General features: G+C 45.3%; 1 protein-coding gene across 1 annotated transcript in view; it reads right to left on the reverse strand.

Annotated features, from left to right (window-relative positions):
• Positions 1-24843, reverse strand: part of TPR (translocated promoter region, nuclear basket protein) — a gene marked incomplete in the record, with an annotated part of 109954 nt that overhangs the window by 30629 nt on the left and 54482 nt on the right. Inside the window, 12 exon segments of the mRNA XM_077450770.1 lie at positions 1106-1288; positions 1616-1693; positions 7394-7536; positions 8131-8385; positions 10822-11015; positions 13500-13558; positions 13666-13868; positions 14673-14871; positions 17586-17729; positions 19592-19802; positions 21210-21340; positions 23885-24016. Of these exon segments, the coding sequence (XP_077306896.1) occupies positions 1106-1288; positions 1616-1693; positions 7394-7536; positions 8131-8385; positions 10822-11015; positions 13500-13558; positions 13666-13868; positions 14673-14871; positions 17586-17729; positions 19592-19802; positions 21210-21340; positions 23885-24016 (1932 nt within the window).

Consider the following 24843-nt stretch of genomic DNA (forward strand, 5'->3'; position numbering starts at 1 on the left):
GTGTGTGTGTGTGTGTGTGTGTGTGTGTGTGTGTGTGTGTGTGTGGTTGGGGGGGGTTGTGCATTAGGAAAATGCTGTAGTCCCGGCCAGGAACGCGCACACAAGGGTGGCTACAGCAGAGCTCCACCCCACTGTGCAAGGCAACGTAGACACCTGAAAAATGGAAACCTGGGCCAGCAAACTTAAGGGAGAGCAAACTTAGGCCGGGTTGACACTGCTGGTGGATGTGGCTCACAGCAGGGGGTCCGGTGCGGCCCCAATCTCAGTTTCAGGCATGGATCAGGGCAGAATTTTTTGCCCGATTTCGGCCCTAAAAACAGAGACAAAAGACGCACAGGACTCCTGTGCAAGCCGCTCCGTGTCCGCCCCGGAGATATGTGAACCGGCTCCATAGAGAGCCGCCCAGTCTCCCGTCATTCAAATTGGATGTGGGGAAACCCTCATCCAATTCGCACTAGTGTGACCTAAGCCTTAAAGAGGGATTCCACCTAAAAAAAAAAATATTAAAAGCCAGCAGCTATAAATACTACAGCTGCTGACTTTTAATAAATGGACACTCACCTGTCCCGGGTTCCAGCGATGCCGGCAGCCGAGGCCGATCGCTCGGCTCTCGGCTGCTGCCGTCACCATTCTAGGTGAGGGAATCAGGAAGTGAAGCGAATCGGCTTCACTTCCCGGTTCCCTACTGCGCATGCGTGAGTAGCGCAGCGCAATAGGAATTCTCCGCGCTGTCACTGGGACCCGGTGTGTCCCAGCAGACAGCGCGGCAGGACAGGAAATGACAGACTCCCACGGGAGTCTATGCCCGGAAGTGGGTGTAAATACCTGTCTTTGACAGGTATCTCCACCCCCCTCCCCCCTGAAAGGTGCCAATTGTGACACCGGAGGGGGGGGGGGAGGGTACCGATCAGCGGAAGTTCCACTTTAGGGTGGAATCCCGCTTTAACGAAGCAGCTGGAAAAGGTATCCGACGTGACTGCGATCAACATTTCAGATTTTATTTACACTTTAACATTTCCTCGTCACTGAAAAAGCAAGGGCGTTGTATTCCTTCCCTACACTTGGGCAATATTTATAAACAGATACATCTCTAAACCACCATTACCTCCTGATCACCTTCATTTTCCTCCTCCTCTTCCTCATCGCTGTCTATAATGATCACATTCTCGTTCTTCGTCTGGGTGGATTGCACGCTTTGGGACTGATCCGAAGACTGAGCGGCGATCTCCCCGAGTGACTGGGAGGTCTCTTCATTATCGGGAATTTGTTGAAAGTCCAGCGTTCCAAACTAAGAAGAAAAAAAAATAAAGAAAAAAAATTCTAAAACCCGAACCTCCATTCAAAAAAGTTCATCACTAATATCTACTAGTTGCAGAAATTTGGTTTTGTTTCACTGAACTCTGGCAGCATTGTAAGTTCCCAATAATTCATCCAATATCTGCCACAACATTCTGATTTCAGCTACAAGGAAAGGTAAAATGAAGGGAGACTGTGCGGTTACGTGACCGCTGAACAAAAAACATCCCAAAGGAAAAAAAAAAAAAAAAAAAAACGCACACAATGTTTATTTAAAAAAAAAAGAATTACAATAAATGAAATATTCTAATACATTTACCTGTGAAAGTGCATCTTGAGATTCTTGGTCATAAGTGTGAGACTCGGGTTCAGCGATTTCTTCCGTTAATACTTCCTCCTTCATTAAAGATAATAAAAAAAGGTATAAAATGTATCACACAATCATTAGGAAAGGCCCGTTAGGCAGGAACATGCACTGGAAATGAATAAAAGGTTTCATATCGCAAAAAATAAAAATCAGGCAATTGCCCAGCAGTTGGTATAAAGTGACCCCAGACAGTACGCCATCAAAAAGAAGGATAAATAATTGGACATTCCTGAAAAACAGGAGGGCAAAAACAATTCAAAACCTCCCCCACACACAGCAACGTTGTTATAAATGAATGAAATATTCAACACACATAGATATTACGTTAAAATAGTTTTTTTAATGGTATTAATATCGATATTCTGTAAATTATATTGATGAGGAAAATTCCAAGAAAATCCGCACCGTTCTCAAGTAAACTCAAACCGATTAAAAAAAAAATAGAAAAATATTACTAGAACAATATCAAAATGTAAAAACATCATCAATAAATATGATGAAGATTGAATCAGATTTGCGTCTTTGTAGCTTCCTTCAATGTCTGCCTGAACGTGACCTCTAATACAAACATTGGAGGAAGAAAGCACCGGGCTGTCACATGACCTCCCTCTGTAATACAAACTTCGGAGAAGACCGAGCTGGGCGGTCACATGACCTCCCTCTGTAATACAAACTTCGGAGAAGACCGAGCTGGGCGGTCACGTGACCACCCAGCAGACGCCAGAGGGAGAAGCTCAGCACCTCAGGAATACATACAGTGGAGAAACACCGTGCCGGGTGGTCACATGATAGCTGATCGGGGATAAGAAAAGCAGCATTTATAAGAAGAATTTAATAAAATGGCATATAGTATATACAAATCATATAATCCTAGCAGAGGGGCTGGCAGTAAGTGGGGGCGCTGTGTGTTCACTGCTGGGAACGGTGATAGAAGGGGACAGGAGGGGGTGTCTCACACACAGATGTCAGGCAGAGGGGGGAGGAGAAGAGAGGAGAGCTGTAGAGGACGGAGGCACGTAAACTGACCATGGTGTCAGGGCTCAGCGGCCATGATACACCGTGGACAGTTTACATAGGGGAGGGGAGAAAGTGGCAGAATCAACCAGGTATTACAGGGGGCCAAATTACACAGCACAAGTACTGTGCTGTATAAAATGCTTCAAAGAAACAGGATCAATATTTTATTTTTTGGGGTTAAACACTTTAAAGGCCCCATGCACACAGGACATTCAAAAGAGTGCAAATAAATTTGTACGTTTTTCAGTGTTGGCTTTTTTTTTTTAAATTACACCAGCTTACATTCAGCTCTGCAACAAGGATACAAGTGCGTTTATTGGTGTTTTTCAGCATGCAGCGTTTTTTTTTTGTGGTCAGAACAGCTCTAGAATGCGATTTTAGGGCGTTCAGACAACAGCCCATAAACTCCCCTGCCGATATGTGAAGGAATCTAATGTACATAATCAGAAAATGTCTATTTGCTTATGTGTATACATGTTTCTATGGTCCTTACTTATTATGTAGTATACAGATTGACTCTCTGTTCGGAGTTGAGATGGCGCCTGTACCCTACATCCCACGCGTTAGAAGAATGCATATGAGATAAGAGAACCAGCTTCAACCAAACTTCAAGCATCAAGTTTCTCCATTTCTCTTGTATTTTAACCAATAAGATGTACCAATTAGACCGACATAGCAATGACGCATCTTTCTGTATAAAATATCAACACCGCCCACCAATAAATCAGAAGTTAGAAGTAACCAATCTGAACATGTCTCAGAGAGTGTTTACTTCTAATGTGCTGCACATTTATACTTTTTAATTAGAAATAGCAGCAGATAACCAAGAACTAGTTTGTAGTTCTTATCCATTTCAGATAAACTTCAAAAAACGTCCATGTGTGCACAGACACACAGGATAAGAGAGGGAAGTTAAACTGTCTGCCAACCAGCTGCTGTCTTTACACGGCGGCAGGTTGGCTGTAGTGCGCGAATCGCCATAGCTGTACGTTGGCTTGCGCAGTTTGTGGGCGGGCGGGAGGGTGCCGGCAACCTGCGATCGCCTAGTACAAAAGGCAGAACAGGGATCTTCCAGTGTAAACAAGGTGAATCCTCATTCTAACAGGGGACATGACAGATGTACTGTTCCCACTCATCGGGAACAGTGATGTCCCTGGCAGCCCATCCCCCCCCCCCCCCACAGTTAGAACACTCCCAGGGAACAGACTTAACCCTTTAATCTCCCCTATTGTTAACCCCTTCCCTAACAGTGTAATTTTTACAATGATCGCTGCATTTTTTTTTAGCACTGATCAATGTAATAATGTCACTGGTCCCCAAAATGACACTTTTGGGGTCAGATTTGTCTTCCGCAATGTTGCAGTCCCACTAAAAATTGCAGATCGCCACCATCACTAGTAAAAATAAAAGAAATCCCTAAAACTATCACATAGTTTGTAGACTAACTTTTGCTCAAACCAATCAATAGACGCCTATTGGGTTTTTTTTTTTTACCACAAATATGTCAAAGAAAACATCGGCCTAAACTGATGAATACATTTTTTATATATATATATATATATATATATATATATATATATATATATATATATATATATATATATATATATATATATATATATATATATATACACATATACATACATACATACATACATACACACACATATATATATACATACACACACATATACATTTTTTTATTATTTTTTTGGATACGTGTTGCATCAAAAAGTAAAAAAGTTTTTTCTTCAAAATTTGTTGCTCTTTATAGCGCAAAAAAAAAAAAAAAACCCAGCAGAGGTGATCAAATACCACCAAAATAAAGCTCTATTTGCGGGGGGGAAAAACAAGCAAGTCAATTTTCTTTGGGTGTAATGTTGCATGACCGCACAATTGTCAGTTAAAGCGACGCAGTGCTGCCGCATCGCAAACAAATGGCCAGGCCATTAAGGGGGAAAATTCTTTGGGGGCTGAAGTGGTTAACCACTTTCAGACCGGACCATTTTGCTGGTCAAAGACCAGACCACTTTTTGCGATTCGGCGCTGCGTCGCTTTAACTGACAATTGCGCGGTCGTGCGACGTGGCTCCCAAACAAAATTGACGTCCTTTTTTTTCCCACAAATAGAGCTTTCTTTTGGTGGTATTTGATCACCCCTGCGGTTTTTATTTTTTGCGCTATAAACAAAAATAAAGCGACAATTTTGAAAAAAAAAAACGCATTATTTTTAACTTTTTGTTATAATAAATATCCCCCAAAAATATATAAAAAAAATGTTTTCCCTCAGTTTAGGCCGATACGTATTCTTCTACATATTTTTGGTAAAAAAAAAAAAAAAAAAAAAAAAAAAAAAAAAAATCGCAATAAGCGATTAATGATTGGTTTGCGCAAAAGTTCTAGCGTTTACAAAATAGGGATAGTTTTATAGCATTTTTATTAATAATTTATTTATTTTTTTTACTAGTAATGGCGGCGATCAGCAATTTTTATTGTGACTGCGACATTGTGGCGGACAAATAGGACATTTTTGACACATTTTTGGGACCATTGTCATTTATACAGCAATCACTGCTATATAAATGCAGTGATTCCTGTGTAAATGACACTCGCAGTGAAGGGGTTAACCAGTGGGTGGCAGTATAGGGGGTTAAGTGTTCCTAGGGGTGTGTTACTAACTGTGGGGGGGGTTAGGCTTCCATTTAGTGAACACTGATCTCTGCTCCAATCACATGGAGCAGAGATCAGCGCCACTAGTTGCTAGGCAGAATGGAGAAATGCTGTTTACAACGGCATTTCTTCATTCGGCCGCTCCGTGAGAGGATTGCGGGTATGCCCGCAGCGATCGAGTTTCGCGACCGGACTCACGGGGGTCCCGACCAGCGCGGGAGCGCGCCGCCGGCGGCGCGCTCCCGTCGGCAGGGCGGCAAATTTAAAGGGACGTACATGTACGCCCATTTGCCTGCCCGTGCCATTCTGTCGACGTACATCGGCGTGCGCTGGTCGGCAAGTGGTTAAAGTGTTACTAAAACCATAAATGTTTTTTTTTACCCTAAAGAAACCCCCCCAAAAAAACTCTGTACAATACCATTAAAGAGCAGATAAGTATAACAGGTTATTTTAATAAAAACACATTGATATTATAATATTGATAGATATACTGTATTTATCAGCGTATAACACGCACTTTTCCCCCTTAAAATCAGGGGCAAATCATGGGTGCGCGTTTTATACGCCAATTCCCATCGATTGTGAGGGGAGTGAAGCGAGTGCCGCCAAGCATAGCTGAGTGTGCTCGACTCCTCTCGCAGCCATGCCCAGTCCCGCCATCGGACCTGTGTTATGTCCATCATAGGAGACGGGCCAAGGGGCGGGACTGTGAGAGGAGCTAAGAGGAGCCGAGTACACAGGACATCCGGCTCTATCAGAGACAGAGCGCGATACACACATACAAAGCGCTACCGACCATTTGTAATGCGATGGTGCATAGCTTCTGGTAAGAGGCTTGCGGGTTTGGTTTGGTCACATGGCGGTGGCACTTCCGTGGAAATCAGTTACTACACCGGCTGGTGGAATGTCACATTTAACCACTTTGCCAACCGGCTCACGCACATGAACGTTGGCAAAGTGGTTTGTTACCACAAAACAATTCACCCCCGTACGTCTGCCCCTTTAAGAGCCAAAGCAGGCGTGCAGTTGCCACCCGCGATCGCAGGTGCAAGAGCCAGAATGGGGATTTGCCCCCTTAATGACCAGGCCATTTTTTATTTATTTTTTGTAATTCGGCTCTGCGTCGCTTTAACTGGCAAGTGCGCGGTCGTGCGACGTTGTACCCAAAACCAAATTGACATTTCTTTGATCACCTCCGCTGGTTTTTAGTTTTTGCAACAAACAAAAAAAGCCGACAATTTTGAAGAAAAAATGTTTTTTACTTTCTGCTATAATACATATCAAAAAATAAAAAAAATAAGAAACATTTCATCAGTTTAATCCGATATATTCTCCTACTTAAAAAAAAAAAAAAAAAATCGCAATAAGTATATTAATTGATTTGTTAAAAAGTTATTGCGTTTACAAAATTTATAAAAAATTTTTTTTACTAGTAATGGCGGTGATCTGTAATTTTTAGCGGGACTGTGACATTGCTGCGGACAGATCGGACACTTGACACTTTTTTGGGACCACTGACATTTATACAGCAAAAATAGCCACTGATTACTGTATAAATGTCACTGGCAGGAAAGGGGTTAACACTAGGGGGCGATCAAGGAGTTAAATGTTCCCTAGGGAGGTGTTTCTAACTAAGGTGTGGGGGGAGGGGACTGACTGGAGGAGAGAGAGATCACCGTTTCTGATCACTAGGTACAGCAGATCTCTCTCTACTTCCCTGACAGAATGAGGATCTGTGTTTACATTGACAGATCCTCGCTCTGGCTTTCTCAGGAGTGATCGTGGGTCGCGGGCAGACATCGCAGCCGAGCGCATCGACATGGAGCGGTACGTGCGCGCCCTCTATACCCCTTATAAAACAGCTGCCGTACCAGCTACAGTGATTAGGGCAGGAGAGCCAACCTGGCGCTGTATAAATGGCGGCAGGTTGGCAAGTAGTTAGGGAACGCTGCATCACAAATTGTGTAGAAGCCGCTGTATTTTTATCGGTTTTGATACATTTATATTACATTTACAAATGCCAAAAGATTTTTAAATGGCTTACCACCGGCTCTACTCTTTGCACACCCCTCTGTTTTTTACTGGCGGGCACATCCGACTCCTCCCCCGCATGCTCTGTGATTTCCGCAGAAGCCTCTTCCTCCTCACGCGGGCGTTTTGGGATGGAAGAACTCGGGGTCGCTGAAACTGAATACATAAATTATGACTTACAACATCCGTATGTGAAACAAACATGACCCACCGAAGGGACCATCACCTCTCCTATGCAGAATATAGAATGTCTGCAAAGCACATCCACCGACCCCGGATACCAATCTCATCTCCGCAACTTTCATCTTCCTAAGCCGGTGTTAAAATCAACTTTGTTGGCAACCTGGGGGAGCAGTACTCCCCCCACATGCCCCAGTCATGTGACCGTGCTTGGGTTTGCAGATGCCCGATAGGCCCAGGCCCTCTGAAAAGAGGAGCAGGTTGCGCGCTTTACCACAGCCAATGTGCCGGGAATTCTCAGAGGAAGGAGGTGTGAGTGAGCGCATGATAATCCCCTTGCCGCCGAGCGTAAGCAGATGTGCGTACGCGGCTTCCGGGTGTTATACTGGGATGATGCCTGCGGGGGTTCAAGTAATTTTCTAGCAAAAAACATGGATTTTAACTTGTAAACACCAAATGTCAAAAACAGGCTTAGTCATGAAAGGGATAAAGGGCTGGAGGGATGTCCTTTGCAGAGACTGTCCCCTTACCCTGCATGGGAGGCGACCTCTTTAAAGACAAAAAACTTACATGTGGAAAATAACGAAGAAGAAGTGCTTGGCCTTTCTACAGGGGAGCTCTGGACCACGTCTACCACCGCCATCTCCTGACTGCAGGGCTCTATGGTGGCATGAGACTGTTGCGTTGGCTGGACAAACGCCGTCTGCTGAACAGATGGGACGGGTTGTGGCAGCGAGGACTGGACATTCGGGCTGGTCGAACGAACGGATCCGCTGGCACTTCCAAACACTGGGACATGCTCCAACATACCTTCCGACTGCATTGCTAAATAAAAAAATAAAAAGATAACCTTCAATACACTGAAAAAAGTCAAACCAAATCTATAAAAACAAGCGTAGAAGAGACAATATACCGTGCATGCGGAAAGTATTCCCAGCGCTTCACTTTTTCCACATTTTGTTATATTACAGCCTTATTCCAAGATGAATTAAATTCCTTATTTTCCTCAAAACTCTACAAACAATCCCCCAAAATGACAACATGAAAGAAGTTTGTTCGAAATCTTTCGAAATTTATTAAAAATGGAAAAAAATCATGCGTACACATCACAGGCTCCTCCCACGCACACGCATCACAGGCTCCTCCCACGCACACGCATCACAGGCTCCTCCCACGCACACGCATCACAGGCTCCTCCCACGCACACGCATCACAGGCTCCTCCCACGCACACGCATCACAGGCTCCTCCCACGCACACGCATCACAGGCTCCTCCCACGCACACGCATCACAGGCTCCTCCCACGCACACGCATCACAGGCTCCTCCCACGCACACGCATCACAGGCTCCTCCCACGCACACGCATCACAGGCTCCTCCCACGCACACGCATCACAGGCTCCTCCCACGTGCACAAGTATCACAGCCTTTGACACTCAGCACTGATCTCAGGTCCCTCCTGTTTCCACTGATCATCATTGAGATGTTTCTACAACCTGATTGGAGGTCACCTGTGGTAGATTCAGGTGATTGGACATGATGTGGAAAGGCACACACCTGTCTATAGAAGGTCCCACAGGTAACAGTGCATGTCAGAGCGCAAACCAAGCCATGAAGTCCAAGGAATTGTCTGTAGACCTCGGAGACCGGATTGTATGGAGGCACAGATCGGGGGAAGGGTACAGGAACATTTCTGCAGCATTGAAGGCCCCAGTGAGCACAGAGGCCTCCATCATCTGTAGATGGAAGAAGTTGGGAATCACCAGCACTCTTCCTAGGGTGGGCCGCCCGACCAAACTGAGCGATTGGGGGAGGAGGGCCTTAGTCAGGGGGGTGACCAAAAAACCCGATGGTCACTCTGACAGAGCTCCAGCATTTCTCTGTGGACATAGGAGAACCTTCCAGAAGACTACATATGATGCCCAGTCAGTCATTTTGCTATAGGCCGGGCGGGACGTGGTTACAGATCTCAAAAAGCATCACATCATGCCACCATCTAAAGAAATTCAAGAACAGATGAGAAACAAAAGTAACTGACAGGTATCAGTCTGGAAAGGGTTACAAAGCCATTTCTAAGGCTTTGGGACTCCAGCCAATCACAGCGAGGGCCATTATCCACAAATGGAGAAAACTTGGGCCAGTGGTGACCCTTCCCAGGAGTGGCCGGCCGACCAAAATGACCCCAAGAGCCAAACGAGGACTCACCCAGGAGGTCATAAAAGAACCCAGAACAGCTAGAAGCCCTGCAGGTCTCATCTGCCTCAGGCAAGGTCAGCGTTCATGATTCACCAATAAAAGACTGGGCGTCCATAGGAGAGCTCCAAGGCCACTGCTGACCAAAAAACACAAAGGCTCGTCTCACATTTGCCAAAAAACATCCGGATCATCTCCAAGACTTTTGAGCAAATATTCTGCGGACTGATGAGAGAAAAGCTGGACTTTTTGCAAGGTGTGGCTCCTGTTACATCTGGTGCAAAACAAATACAGCATTTCATAAAACGATAAATCATCCCAGCAGTCCCACATGGGGGGGGGGGGGGGGGAATGGGGAGTACCAACATTGACACGTGGTGGTGGGATGTACCAACAGTCCCACATGGTGGTGGTAGGGGGATGGTCTGGACAACTTGCCATTATTATTGATGGAACCATGAATTCTGCGCTCTACCAGAAAATCCTGAAGGAGAATGTCCGGCTATCAGATGCTGACCTCAAGCGCACTTGTGTTATGCAGGACAAGGATCTGAAAACGCACCAGCAGGTCCACCTCCAAATGGTTTAATGAAAAGACAAAACAAAGGTTTTGAAGCAGCCTACTCAAAGCTCGGACTTCAATCCCATTGAGATGCTGTGACATGTCCTTACACAGGCTGTTCACGCTGGAAAACCCTCCAATGCGACTGCAAACAATTCTGCAAAGAAGAGTGCGCCAAAATGTGCAATGTGACAGACTCATCGCCAGCAAATTCTTGATTGCAGTTATTGCCGCCAAGGGTGGCCCCACCAGTAAATAGGTTTAGGGGGGCAATTACTTTTTCACATAGGGCCAGGCAGGTTTGGACAGCTTTTTACCCTTAATATATGAAGTCATTTAATGGCTGAATTTTGTATTTCCTCGGGTTATCTTTGTGTCATAACATTTTTTTGATGATCGGAGTCATTTAAGTGTGAGAAATATGCAAAAAAAAATAAAAAATAAAAAAAACAGGACACACTTCTGCACAGCACTGTAAACTAAACAAATCCATAAAACACACTTGCCTTCTTGGGTTTCCGCCTGAGTTGTTGGCATGACGGTAGCGGTTGGGGTGGTGGTAGGTGTAGACGTGACAGCAGGAGTGACCATGGGGCGAATACTGGCCCTTGGCGGTCTAGACGTTGCAGGAACTTTGCTGGGAGTCGCAACCACAGGCGTGGGTTTAATGTTCGCCGTTGGCGGATCTGACGTACTTGCACTATAAATGAAAAGAGATGAAATGTTATCCTTGTGATCATTTTGTTTCGTCTCATTTTTTGTTGTCTGTTTCCGATTTTTTTTTATGCCAGTATTTAAACCGAGTACGTTAAATTTTTCAGCTACTAAAAGGGCTAAAAATACCGCCTGTAAAGCGCCTGAAAAATGCCTCCCGAGGATTTTCACACCAGGATGGTGTGCTTGCAGGACATTAGAAAAAGCGCCACAAGCAGCATCTGTGGGGCGGTTTGCAAGCGCCGTATACACCGCTCCTCCACCGCTCCTGCCAACTGGAATGCATGGGCAGCGCTGCTGAAGCACCTGCAAAGTGCTTTGGCAGCGGCACTTTTCACCCTCTTTGAATGTTAGCGGGGGGCTAAAAAAGCAGATAAAACGATGGTAAATCGCCGCTAAAACTAGTGCGGCTTTACCGCTAATGCAGCCCGCTGGTAGAGAGAAAGGGGTCTAACCTGTAAACATTTTTTAAAGTTTCGCCAATGTAGATTTAAGTACCATAGTTTGTCGCCATTCCACAGGTGTCCACAATTTTAAAGACAGACATGTTGGGTATCTATTCACTCTGCGTATCTGTCAAATTTTACACAAAAAAAAAATGGGGTATATATTGTGTTTTTTTTTTTTAATGTATTCTTTCCACAAAAATCCTGCTTCGAAAACCGCTGCACAAATACATTTACAATGCAACGATCATCATTTTATTCTCTTGGGTCTCTACAAAAATTATAAATACACACACACATATATGTTTGGGGGTTCCAAAATATATATATATATATTATAATTTTTGTAGAAACCCAAGAGAATAAAATGATGATTGTTGCAATTTTTAATGTTGCGCTGTATTTGTGCAGCGGTTTTTCAAGCGGGATTTTTGGGGAAAAAATACAATTTAGAAAAAAACTAAAAAAAAAGACAATATATACCCCAGTGTTTTTGTAAAATGTGACATACACAAAGAGTATATATATATATATATATATATATATATATATATATATATATATATATATATATATATATATATATATATATATATATATATACATATACACACACACACACACACACACACACACACACACACACACACACATATACACATACACACACAAATTCTGCATTAAGTGGAGTAACTACTCTGATTGCCTATGGGAGCAGCTTGCAGCATTGTTAGTAAGCATGAGAAACGGGAGGGAGGGCGAGACGGCGCGAGGGCAAGGAGAGACGGCGCGAGGGCAAGGAGAGAGGGCGCGAGGGCAAGGAGAGAGGGCGCGAGGGCAAGGAGAGAGGGCGCGAGGGCAAGGAGAGAGGGCGCGAGGGCAAGGAGAGAGGGCGCGAGGGCAAGGAGAGAGGGCGCGAGGGCAAGGAGAGAGGGCGCGAGGGCAAGGAGAGCGGGCGCGAGGGCAAGGAGAGCGGGCGCGAGGGGAAGGGGAGAGGGCGCGAGGGCAAGGGGAGAGGGCGCGAGGGCAAGGGGAGAGGGCGCGAGGGCAAGGGGAGAGGGCGCGAGGGCAAGGGGAGAGGGCGCGAGGGCAAGGGGAGAGGGCGCGAGGGAAGGGGAGAGGGCGCGAGGGAAGGAGAGGGCGCGAGGGAAGGAGAGAGCGCGAGGGAAGAAGAGAGGGCGCGAGGGGAAGAAGAGAGGGCGCGAGGGGAAGAAGAGAGGGCGCGAGGGGAAGAAGAGAGGGCGCGAGGGGAAGAAGAGAGGGCGCGAGGGGAAGAAGAGAGGGCGGGAAGGGAAGGAGAGAGGGCGGGAAGGGAAGGAGAGAGGGCGCGAGGGCGGGAAGGGAAGGAGAGAGGGCGCGAGGGCGGGAAGGGAAGGAGAGAGGGCGCGAGGGCGGGAAGGGAAGGAGAGAGGGCGCGAGGGCGGGAAGGGAAGGAGAGAGGGCGCGAGGGCGGGAAGGGAAGGAGAGAGGGCGCGAGGGCGGGAAGGGAAGGAGAGAGGGCGCGAGGGCAAGGGGAGAGGGCGCGAGGGCAAGGGGAGAGGGCGCGAGGGCAAGGGGAGAGGGCGCGAGGGCAAGGGGAGAGGGCGCGAGGGCAAGGGGAGAGAGCGCGAGGGCAAGGGGAGAGCGCGAGGGCAAGGGGAGAGCGCGAGGGCAAGGGGAGAGCGCGAGGGCAAGGGGAGAGCGCGAGGGCAAGGGGAGAGCGCGAGGGCAAGGGGAGAGCGCGAGGGCAAGGGGAGAGCGCGAGGGCAAGGGGAGAGCGCGAGGGAAGGCTTTGGAAAGCATTCTAGCGGCTCATGAGATCTAGCCACCGTAAAAATAAAAAAAAACGTACTGGGGTATGGGTGACATCTTCAGTCATTACCCCAGTAAACCACGATGTATATATGTACTGCGAGTGGTTAAAGGCCAATAATGTCCTTAAAGGGGGGTTCCAAACTTCCTAATAAAAGCGGATACAATGTACAATTTTGTAGAAAATCAGTGTCTGGAGGACATATAAACATGACATTATCGCCAGCACTTACATTCCTCTTTCCCCGGGAGCTGCCGATGGCTTTACAGTAATCTGCCGCTGTTCCGGGACCTGAAAAGAAATCTGATTTTACTGAATGTCAAGAAAAACCTAAAAGATAAAAAAAAAAAAAAAAAAAAAAAAACCCAAACACACAAAGCAAATGAGAAATATTTTACTTTTGAAGGTTCCTGATTCTCGTCCCTTTGCTCCTGATGTCGCTCTTGCTGCTCGCGCATCTCCCGCTCCAGGCGACAAATACGTCCTTCATACTGCGACTTCAAAGCGCTCATGCGAACTTCCAGCTCCTCCCTCTGCTGATCGAGAGCCGTCATTTTCTGCTTCAACTCTTCATTTTCACTTGTAAGTTGTTCCTTCAGATCTGCATAAGAGGAAACATTTACCAAACATGAATATCCTTCAAACATTAAAGGGGTTGTAAACACTCGTGCATCCTATGCATTAAAGTGACCCCCCCCCCATAACTGGTTGCCAAGCAGCAGGCAGGCAAGACAGCCGCCCTGTCTGTAACAGATGACTCAGGGGAACCCGCTGACAGCTGAGTCATCTGTTTCTTAAATCGGTTCTGGCTTTCAAAGGGTTAAAGGATAAGTTCACCTTGGGGAACATGTTACATCTTCCACCCGTACCTTACAGTCCTGTTTACACCTTGCTTTTGCTTCAAAAATTACACCCCATGTAGCTTTAGTGGTGCTTCAAAGTGTCCTCAAAGCCTCCATAGAAGTCTAAGGCAAAGCAACAAAGCCCCACCGAAGCACCTAGTACTATAGGCAAATAAAAGAGCAATATAAAGCCACGTACCTCAAAAGGAAAAGCTTTTTCATTAAAATAATTGCTATTTGTGATCAATAAAGTAGGAGAGATCCTTTTAAAACGTCACCTTTAGCAGTCTCAGCAGTAGAGCTAGGACTACATTTCCCAGCATGCTTCTCTCCATCTCACCATTTTACTATATATACTGGTATGTATGCAGGAGAGGGGTGTGACTTGGAAGGCAATGTATGGATTAACACAGGGCTGGGAATGCAAGCCTTGGGGACAAGTATCCTCCAATTATCTATACACGAATCACTGTGGATTCACTGATGACTTGAGCTGGACAGTGTGTTTTCTGGAAGGGTCCGTTTTGCAAATTAAAAAAATAAAATAATTTGGGGCATCTCACTATTAAGCTGTGAAAGTCTCTGCTTTGCTGCAAACAGCATCTTCTTCGTTTTCTCCTCCTTCTCATTGATTTGCTGGCGCAGTTGCTCTTCCTGTGTGGTCTTCTCCTGGAGGTCCTTATGAGCTTTGGACACCTCAGACTGAAGTTGGGTGATCTGATCCTGAAGAGTTTTGACTTCCTTTTCTTTATCATCTACAGTCTTCAAAAAAAAAAAAAAAAAAAAAATATATAATAATAATAATAATAATAATAATAATATTGGAACTGTGTTCATTACCATTTTTTTTTTTCTTGCTAACAACATTTTATATCTTTTTAAAAAAAACATATACACACATATACTTTACACTTGAAAACCAGCAGTAAAAATAAAAAATTATATATATATATATATATATATATATATATATATATATATATATATATATATATTATATATATATATATATATATATATATATATATATATATATATATATATATATATATATATATAAACACACACACAATATATATGTATATATAAATTATGTATATTACTTTACACTTAAAAAACCTGCAGAGTAAAAAAAAAAAAAAAAAAAAAAAAAAAAAACAATAAAAAAAAAAAAAAACACAATGAACATACATACACATAATATATATTAATATATCTCTACATCTATCGGCATATAACATGCACCTTTTTCCCCCCTAAAACCCAAGGGGAAATTGGGGGTGCATGTTATAAGCCAATCCACCTCCTTTCCTAACCTTCTCTGCCGCTCTCGGCGGCTTTCAGGCATTTTCGGAAAGCCGAAATAGAGAAGGGCCGAAAATACCCGAAAACCGCCGAGGTACACAGGACATCGGCTCTGTATCTCGGCAGCGCCATTTTTAAAATGACACTGACAAGGCTGCATTGATGGGCATTTAAAGCGGTTATTCACCCTAAAGAGGAAGTTCCGCTAATCTGATCCCCCTCCCCCCCCTCCGGTGCCACAATCGGCACCTTTCAGGGGGGAGGGGGGGTGCAGTTACCAGACCGCAGCAGACGCCCCGCCCCCCCGTTGTGTTCTGGGAAACACACAGTTCCCAGAGACACAGCGGGGGATAAGAGACGCGAAGCGCGACTCGCGCATGCGCAGTAGGGAACCGGGCAGTGAAGCTGTGATGCTTCACTTCCCGATTCCCTGACAGAGGATGGCGGCGGGGGCAGCAGCGAGACGAGCGATCGCTCGTCATCTGCCGCCGACATCGCTGGACCCCGGGACAGGTAAGTGTGATTTTATTAAAAGTCAGCAGCTGCAATATTAGTAGCTGCTGGCTTTTAATATTTTTATTTTAGGTGCAGAACCGCTTTAAATGTTTTTTTTCTTTTAAATTCCCTCCTAAACTTGGGGTGCGTGTAATACGCCGATAAATAATATATATATATATATATTATATTATATTATATTATATACACACACACACACACACACACACACACACACACACACACATATATATACATCCAGGAAAATATCCACCAAGTAAAGCATAAATGCAAATTTCTACTACATGGAGCTGTGGTCAATTACATAACAGTACGGACTCGTCATCCAGAGAATCTGTATTTGTAGATGGCGATTCCACCCACTATGTCCCACACTTTGTGAAATTTCTTGGTACACTCTTTAAAGCAGGTAAGTGGCCTTGAATAGTGGCAGGGCTAAATTGATTAACCGCTCCCATAAGTTAACGGATGGTGCAGAAGGAGGTTTCCACCGGAGGAAAATGGCCTTGCGAGTTTTTTGTTAACAGGACCTCTGTGTCCAACTATAAATGCATACTTTGCATGCTCTGGAAAAATAGTCTATTGGAAGAAAAATTCCAGCCCCAACTTCAGAGAAAACCTATGGGCAGGTAAGCGGAAAGGCTGTACCTGCTGAAAAGCAATAGAAGGCAGGTCAAGTCATCACCCCAATGTTCCCGAAGGATACAACTGTAAATAAATGCGGGGTTCTCTACATGATGTTAATTAAGGGGAATTTTGTTTACTTCACATCACCTTTTGTGTGTGCGATTACCATTGGAGATATATGTTGTGACGGGAATCTCTTTGGGTGGGGGGGGACCCCCTTGGAGAGGTTGGGAAACCCTTGTTTCAGCTCCCCTGGCCTCTCTTATGTATAAGTTACCCTGTGTCCATTAGGGGCACAGGGTGACCGAGAAAATGATGGACATTGGCAATGTCTACTAATGGACATTGAGAATGTGGTTTAGAGTAATTCAGATGGGACAGAAATATTTATCCACAATATCTCCCAGGAAATATACAAAGACCCTTCCTGGTTTATTTGAGTCTGAACTATACATGTTAATTGAAAGAGCTGATCACAGTGGCCTCTGCACAATTTAAAAAACGGACATTCTGCTACTGGTGGTCTCCTGCTATTGTGTGAAGGTGTCCTGTGTTTATACTCGTGACAAAATGTATTGTAGTTTGTGAGCTAGGAGACGGCCTCCGAGTCACCTAGGCTGCTAAAATGACTAGGTAATTAGCCGATTTTAATTTAGGTTTCTGGTTACAGTTTGTATTGTTGGGGTAATATGATCATATGATCAGCGGGGGGGGGGGCACCTACTTTTCAAGAGTATACAAAGCCTGTATCCTTGTCCAATAAAACATTCCATGTTCCTACAAGCGAGTGTCGGCTAGTGTTGTACGTTTGGCTGCTTAGACTGGAGGAGGCCGTATACTGACGGATGTACTCAAGTTGAGTGCGATGGGGTTCCGTGACATATGTAAAGTCCCATATAAAATACATTTTCCTCTGTTCATATACGATTTTGAACAGCGAGCGTGTACATTTGTGTATTCTGCATATTGCTCCGGCGGCAGAACAGGCGATATGGTGATATTTGCAGCATGAACACAGAGTCACTTACCTTCTGCAGGGTCTCCAGCTGGCTCTCCAGTGTTGAGATCTTTGCTTCAGCCTTCGTCCGAGAATCCTTCAACTCCAGTATCTCCTTCTGGGAAGCCTGCTCCTCCGACTGCGCTGCCTGAGCTATGGAGGTCTCCGCAACCAACTAAAAACAGACAAAAACAAAACAAAAACACATAATAGTTGTATAATTACGTCAAGCAAACCTATTACCTGGATCCTCTTCTCCTCCCGCAGCTCACTCTAATGAATGACACCCCTTTCTGCTGACAGAAGGCAGCTCTATAACTGCACGCCGACCCGACGAAGTACATCTACTGCCGCAGGACGGCTCATGGAGGCAACAATCATGTACCTGTACGTTGCGGCTTTCCAGACCTGGAAGACTGTACTGCCATTCACTGCAGTACAAACCAATCAGCAGGCCTTGGCCTGCACCCGGTGATTGGCTAAAGGAAATTCACAGATGAGAGCTCTGTGGGTGTAAACATCACAGGGGAAGGAGTGACGCCCCACACAGTACAGCACACATTTAACCCTTTGATCGCCTGAAATGGTAACCCCTTCCCAGCCAATGTGTCATTAGTTCAGTGACCGTTTCTAGTATCACTCACTGTATTAGTGTCACTGGTGATAGCCATGTCAGTTCCGACCCAGCATCAGTTAGTGTCAGATGGCGTGACACACTATTAGTCTCATACGTCGCTGATCACCCGCATGTGCGAGTGTGAGAGTGAGAGAGAGTGAGAGAGAGAGTGAGAGAGAGAGTGAGAGAGAGAGTGAGAGAGAGAGTGAGAGAGAGAGTGAGAGAGAGAGTGAGAGAGAGAGTGAGAGAGAGAGTGAGAGAGAGAGTGAGAGAGAGAGTGAGAGAGAGAGTGAGAGAGAGAGTGAGAGAGAGAGTGAGAGAGAGAGAGTGTGTGTGTGTGTGTGTGTGAGTGAGTATATACACACACATTTTATATACACATATATACATACACACACACACACCATAGTCTGTAGGTATTATAACTTATGCACACCAATATACACTTATCTGTATTTTTACCAAAAAATAATAATAATAAAACAGTTAATATCTGGAAAAAAAATAAATAAAACATACAATACATTCACTATATTACCAAAAGTATTGGAACGCCTGCCTTTACCAACACTGAGCTCTGGGATAGGATTGGACGCAGCCGATCAGCAGCTCCCAGCGGTGAATCATTGGCCGGGACTTGCTGACAGGCTCCCCATTTGTACTATCACAGCAGAAGCCGGGTGGGGAACGCACGAGCGTCCTAAACTCAGACTGACGCAGTACCATACCAGTACGTTGCTTTGCCTACAGCGGCCGCCTGCCCGTGGTACATTGCAGTCCGGAGGGCTAGAAGTAGTTAACGTGGTTGTTAGGCCACTTCTATCAAATGCTCCCATCACCTCTGTATTAGAATAATAAGCCCCGTGTGTCTGTTATATCATAAATATACTGATCTGTACTGATAACACAGCGCCTTCCTGCGATCAGTTAACTCCTCCCTCCTGTCCTCTGCCTGGCTGACAGTGGGCGGGGCCAAGCACTGCAGCCAACGTCAGTCGGAGAGGAGAGAGCGCCGAGGAGTCACATGATTGGGGGGTGCGACATTGACAGGAGCAGACACTAAGAGGAGAGAGAGCAGGGCTGCGTATGACCGAGGCACGTACCGACTACGGTGTCAGGGCTCAGCAGCCCCAATATATGGGAGTCAGCGTACACAGGGGGGAGTGTAGAAACTGTCAGGATCAGACAGACATAGGCGATACAGAGAGACAAAATGACGCTATAACATGCTTTAAGGGAAAAGGATCTTTTTTTTCCTTTTAGATTAACAAACGCTTTAAGTGAGACGGGGAGCACTGGATATTATTATGTATAATTATTATTCTATTACCAGGTCTTGTTTGGCTTTATTTTCTTTTTAAATTATTACCAGTCTAGGAAGGAAGCTAAACAAGTCAAATAAAATCTTTACAGAATGTTACCTTATCATGCAGAACTTTAAGCTCCTCGTACTGAGTCTTGTACCTCCTTCCGATCTTCTTGACCTGTGTGATGGTTTTAATCTTTTCTTGGATGTCGGTGACTTTCAGCTCGAGTTCTTTCTGGAGATTTTCTTTCTCGGTTTTCAGTTTGGCGAGCTCTTCCCTGGCACTCTGACACTGACTCTGACTCGTATTTAGCGATGCATTCAACCTATCACAAATACCGTCATCATAAGAATAAAGAGGGGGGGGGGGAGCAATATGATAAAACAGCATTTCCACTATGGACCCCATGGGGCAGAAGGGAGGTTCTAGATCTCACATGCTGCCATCTTTGCTGGCAGATCTAGTTTCCTTGCCCCTCCGGGTGTCGGCATGCTTGGCAAGGCATGGGCTAGGTGGCATGCTTTCAAGTAGGTGAATTATTATTTTTATTAATTTTTTTTTAAGTAGTAGCACACTGCCACCTAGTGATTAAATATACAAAACACACTGCTGCTGCAAACAGAAAAGGCGTTCCCACATCCACATCGAGGCCCGAGTGCTCTCACACCGTGTCAACAGTTCCTGAGCGTCTCCGAGCATCACCAGCACCTCCGGCCACATACAGTACTGCATACACCAGCGCCCCCGCACCTCTGGCTACATACAATAATGCATACACCAGCACCTCGGCACCTCTGGCCACATACAGTACTGCATACACCGGTACCCTGCACCTCTGGCCACATACAGTACTGCATATACCAGTGCCCCGCACCTCTGGCCACGTACAGTACTAGGGCTGAAACAACTAATAGATTATGAAATTAAGCGATTACTATTTTCATAATCGATTAATCGGCCAGTAACAAAATGGGGTTAAAGTTAGAGTCTGATGATATTTACCAGATTGACCCTTTAATAGTATATCTCTCCTCTAATAGTATATACACTATATATCCTCTAATGGTATATACGCTATCTCTCTCCTCTAATGGTATATACAGTATATCCCCTCTAATATATACAGTATATCTCTTCTGTCTGTTATTCTCAGAGTGGATTCGATATTTTGCTCCCTAACCATATAGTTGGTTATTTATATTCACCACTGCATATAGAGATATTTAAGAATAAATTGCCTTTTTTTTAAACTTTACATATTAACTAAATTATACACCACACTTTTTTTAAGGTTATTAACCGATTAATCAAAACAATAATCGGCCAACTAATCGATTATGAAAATAATCGTTAGTTGCAGCCCTATACAGTACCGCATACACCAGCACCCCCGCACCTCTGGCCATATACCGTACTGCATATACCAGTGCCCCCGCATCCCCTGGCCACATACCGTACTGCATATACCAGTGCCCCGCACCTCTGGCCACGTACAATACTGCATACACCGGCACCCCCGCACCTCTGGCCACATACAATACTGCATACACCGGCACCCCGCACCTCTGGCCACATACAATACTGAATACACCAGCACCCCCACACCTCTGGCTGCATACACCCAGCCTCTAGCACCTCTGGCCAAATAAATTTTTTTAAGTGACGCCCATCAATAAAAGGTTTCTTTGGTCAAAGATGAAAGCTGACGAAACCTACAAAGCACGCCACTTACCTCGCTGTGTCCGTTTTCAATTTCCCGACTTCCTCGGTGAGCTGCTGAATTCTCTTCACATTGACGTCTCGTTCAGAAAGCAGCTTCTTGTACTCCTCGGCATCCGTATCTTTCTGCTGGTTTAATAAGTGCTGACAATGGACAGGAAACAATTCAGATAAGAAATATTGTATACGTCTTTTTTTTATATACGTGTACACCGTCATGTTTTACTGTATTGTAAATAAAGATGGTCTATTTTTTTTTTTTTTATACATAAATGCGTTTGTCTCATGCGGGTGCCAATAAAGTCCAGCTATTACGGTAGGACGCCTTTCCTGCTCTATTGTGTTAAATTAAACACAGTTCAGATTCATCCACTATAACACTGGTCTCCAAACTGCGGCAAGTGTTGCACAGAGCAGCCCCAATCCTCTTCTTTGGTCCCCCCGCTGGCACACCAGGCGCCTCCATTCTGCCAAGTGCCCCCCAGAGCAAACAGCTCCATGTGGGGGGACCCCAGCTGAGCTGCTGTCTATAATAATTCAGACACAGAGCGGAGGCTCAGCACCGCCCCTCTCTCATCTCAATGGCTCACTGACCGCAGGAGCCAATGAGAAGGGAAAGTCATCGCAGAGCCGAGGCTCTCGTGCACATAGCTGGATCACTATGGGGCTCAGGTTACTGGGGGGGATGCTGCACACACAAGTTTTTTTTTACCTTCATGTATAAAATGTATGAAGGTAAAATACCTTGAGCCTTTATAAACGCAGCAGTTCTCATTTCCTGTCCTCAGGACCCACCAACAGGCCAGATTTTATCCGCTTCAGCCCCGGAAGGATTTTCCCCCTTCATGACCAGGCCATTTTTTGCGATACGGCACTGCATAACTAACAGACAATCGCACGCTCGTGTGATGCTGCTCCCAAACAAAACTGATGTCCTTTTTTCCCATCAAAAAGATTTTGGTAGAATTGTTAAAACACAGCTTAGACCAATCTGTATTCTGCTACATATTGTCAGTAAAAAAATAAATAAAAATAAATGTGGCCTAAAAACTGATAAATACAATTTGTTTTTCTGGAAAAAGTCTATCAGTTTAGGCCAATATGTATTCTGCTACTTTTCTTTTAAAGCGGAGGTCCACCCTAAAGTGGACCTTCCGCTCATCGGAACCCTCCCCCCCTCCGGCGCCACAATTGGCACCTTTCAGGGGGGAGGGGGGTGCAGGTACCTGTACAGTACAGGTATCTGCACCCACTTCCAGGATAGCTCTCTGCGGAAAGGGGCGTACATTACGCCCCTTTCCGCAAGTGCCCCGCTGCCTGCTGGGAAACACACAGATCCCAGAGGCAGCGGGGACCATCCTTATTGCGCAGCGCAACTCACGCATGCGCAGTAGGGAACCGGGAAACGAAGCCGAAAGGCTCCATTTCCTGATTTCCATATCCAAGATGGCGGCGGCAGGACAAGAGGGACGATTGAGAGATCGGCTTCAGGTGCCGACATCGCGGGCGCGCTGGACAGGTAAGTGTCACTATTTTAAAAGTCAGCAGCTGCAGTATTTGTAGCTGCTGGCTTTAAAAAAAAAAAAAAAAAAAAACAACGCGGAGTCCCGGCGGACTCCCTCTTTAACCTAAAATATGTAGCAGAATACATATTGGATTAAGATGATTTATTTTTTACTTATTTCCAAAAAAAATAAAACTATTCAGTTTAGACCAATATGTATCCTGCTACATATTTTCAGTAAAGAGAGAGACAGATCCATCTTCCCGCTAAGCAGAAAAACACGATCTGTGTGATCTGCCGTTTACACAGGCAGATCCCCGTTCTGTCACTGCAAGGGAACGACCGCTGATTGGCTCTCTTTTTTTGACCAAAAATATGTAGAATTACATATCGGCCTAAACTGAGGAAAAAATTCGTTTTTTTTTTGTTTTTATTGGATATTATAGCAAAAAGTTAATAATGCATTTTTTTTTTCAAAATAGTCGCTCTTTTGTTTAGAGCGCAAAAAATAAATAAAAAACGCAGAGGTGATCAAATACCACCAAAAGAAAGCTCTATTTGTGGGGGGGGGGAAAGGACGTCAATTTTGTTTGGGTGCAACGTCGCACGACTGCGCAATTGTCAGTTAAAGCGATGCAGTGCCGAATCGCAAACAGTGCTCTAGGCAGGAAGGGGGTAAAATTGTCCGGGGCTGAAGTGGTTAAAATTTCCCTCCTAAACTTGGGGTGCGTGTTATACGCTGATAAATGCGGTACTTGGTTACAGCGCATCCCCACAACGCACTGGTGTGAACCGACAAAGGAAAGAAGACAAACTGCCCTGTCCTGGCACCTGTCGGGAGTGTGCTGCCACACATGGTGTGAATGGGTCCTCTGCTGAGAGATCATGGCGAGATAAATGGTCTGTAGATCAGAAAGCGGTCCGATCCCTACACACACACGGGGTCTCAGGGGGGGGGGTTGTTTCTTTAAGACCCATGTGACAAACAGAGAACTCCACCCCCTCCGCCCCCACCAAGGACATCCGCTCCCATAACAACTGGTAAAAGGTATGAAGATCTCCCAAGCGGGAATACAGACCGAACTCCACATGCCAATCAAAACTAGAGGAAAAAAATAAAATACAAATTTGTTGGGGGTTCCCCTTAAAATGTTTTTTTTTTGGGATATTTTAAGACCACATACCGATGTTCGGGCCTTCCACCGCTTCACATCCTCCTCAAGTAACTTCTTCTCGGCTTGCAGCATTCCGCTCTTCTCACTCAGCTCAGAGTTGGATTCTTGCAACGGCAATATATTGGATTCCAGCTTCCGGATCTGAAAAAGGAAAAAAGTAAACTCAATATAAACAAAAAAAAAAAAAAGTTCCAAAAGTAGTAATTTTTTTTCTTAAAAAGTCCTACAGAAGTTCCTGCTAGCCGCAGATCACCAGAAAAACCATCCGGTGGTCTCCAAACTGTGGCCCCTTGTTTGCCTTTATCTGGCCCTTGGTGCACCTTTCCTCCCACCAACACCAATGATGGGGCACTATTCCTCCCACTGACACCAATGATGGGACACTATTCCTCCCACTGACACCAATGATGGGACACTATTCCTCCCACTGACACCAATGATGGGGCACTATTCCTCCCACTGACACCAATGATGGGGCACTATTCCTCCCACTGATACCAATGATGGGACACTATTCCTCCCACTGACACCAGTGATGGGACACTATTCCTCCCACTGACACCAATGATGGGGCACTATTCCTCCCACTGACACCAATGATGGGGCACTATTCCTCCCACTGACACCAATGATGGGGCACTATTCCTCCCACTGACACCAATGATGGGGCACTATTCCTCCCACTGATACCAATGATGGGACACTATTCCTCCCACTGACACCAGTGATGGGACACTATTCCTCCCACTGACACCAATGATGGGACACTATTCCTCCCACTGACACCAATGATGGGACACTATTCCTCCCACTGACACCAATGATGGGACACTATTCCTCCCACTGACACCAATGATGGGACACTATTCCTCCCACTGACACCAATGATGGGACACTATTCCTCCCACTGACACCAATGATGGGACACTATTCCTCCCACTGATAACAATGATGGGACACTATTCCTC

Source organism: Lithobates pipiens, unplaced genomic scaffold (genome assembly GCF_037356315.1).
Source record: "Lithobates pipiens isolate NorthernLeopardFrog02 unplaced genomic scaffold, aLitPip1_a1.2 Scaffold_23, whole genome shotgun sequence".
Lineage (NCBI taxonomy): Eukaryota > Metazoa > Chordata > Amphibia > Anura > Ranidae > Lithobates > Lithobates pipiens.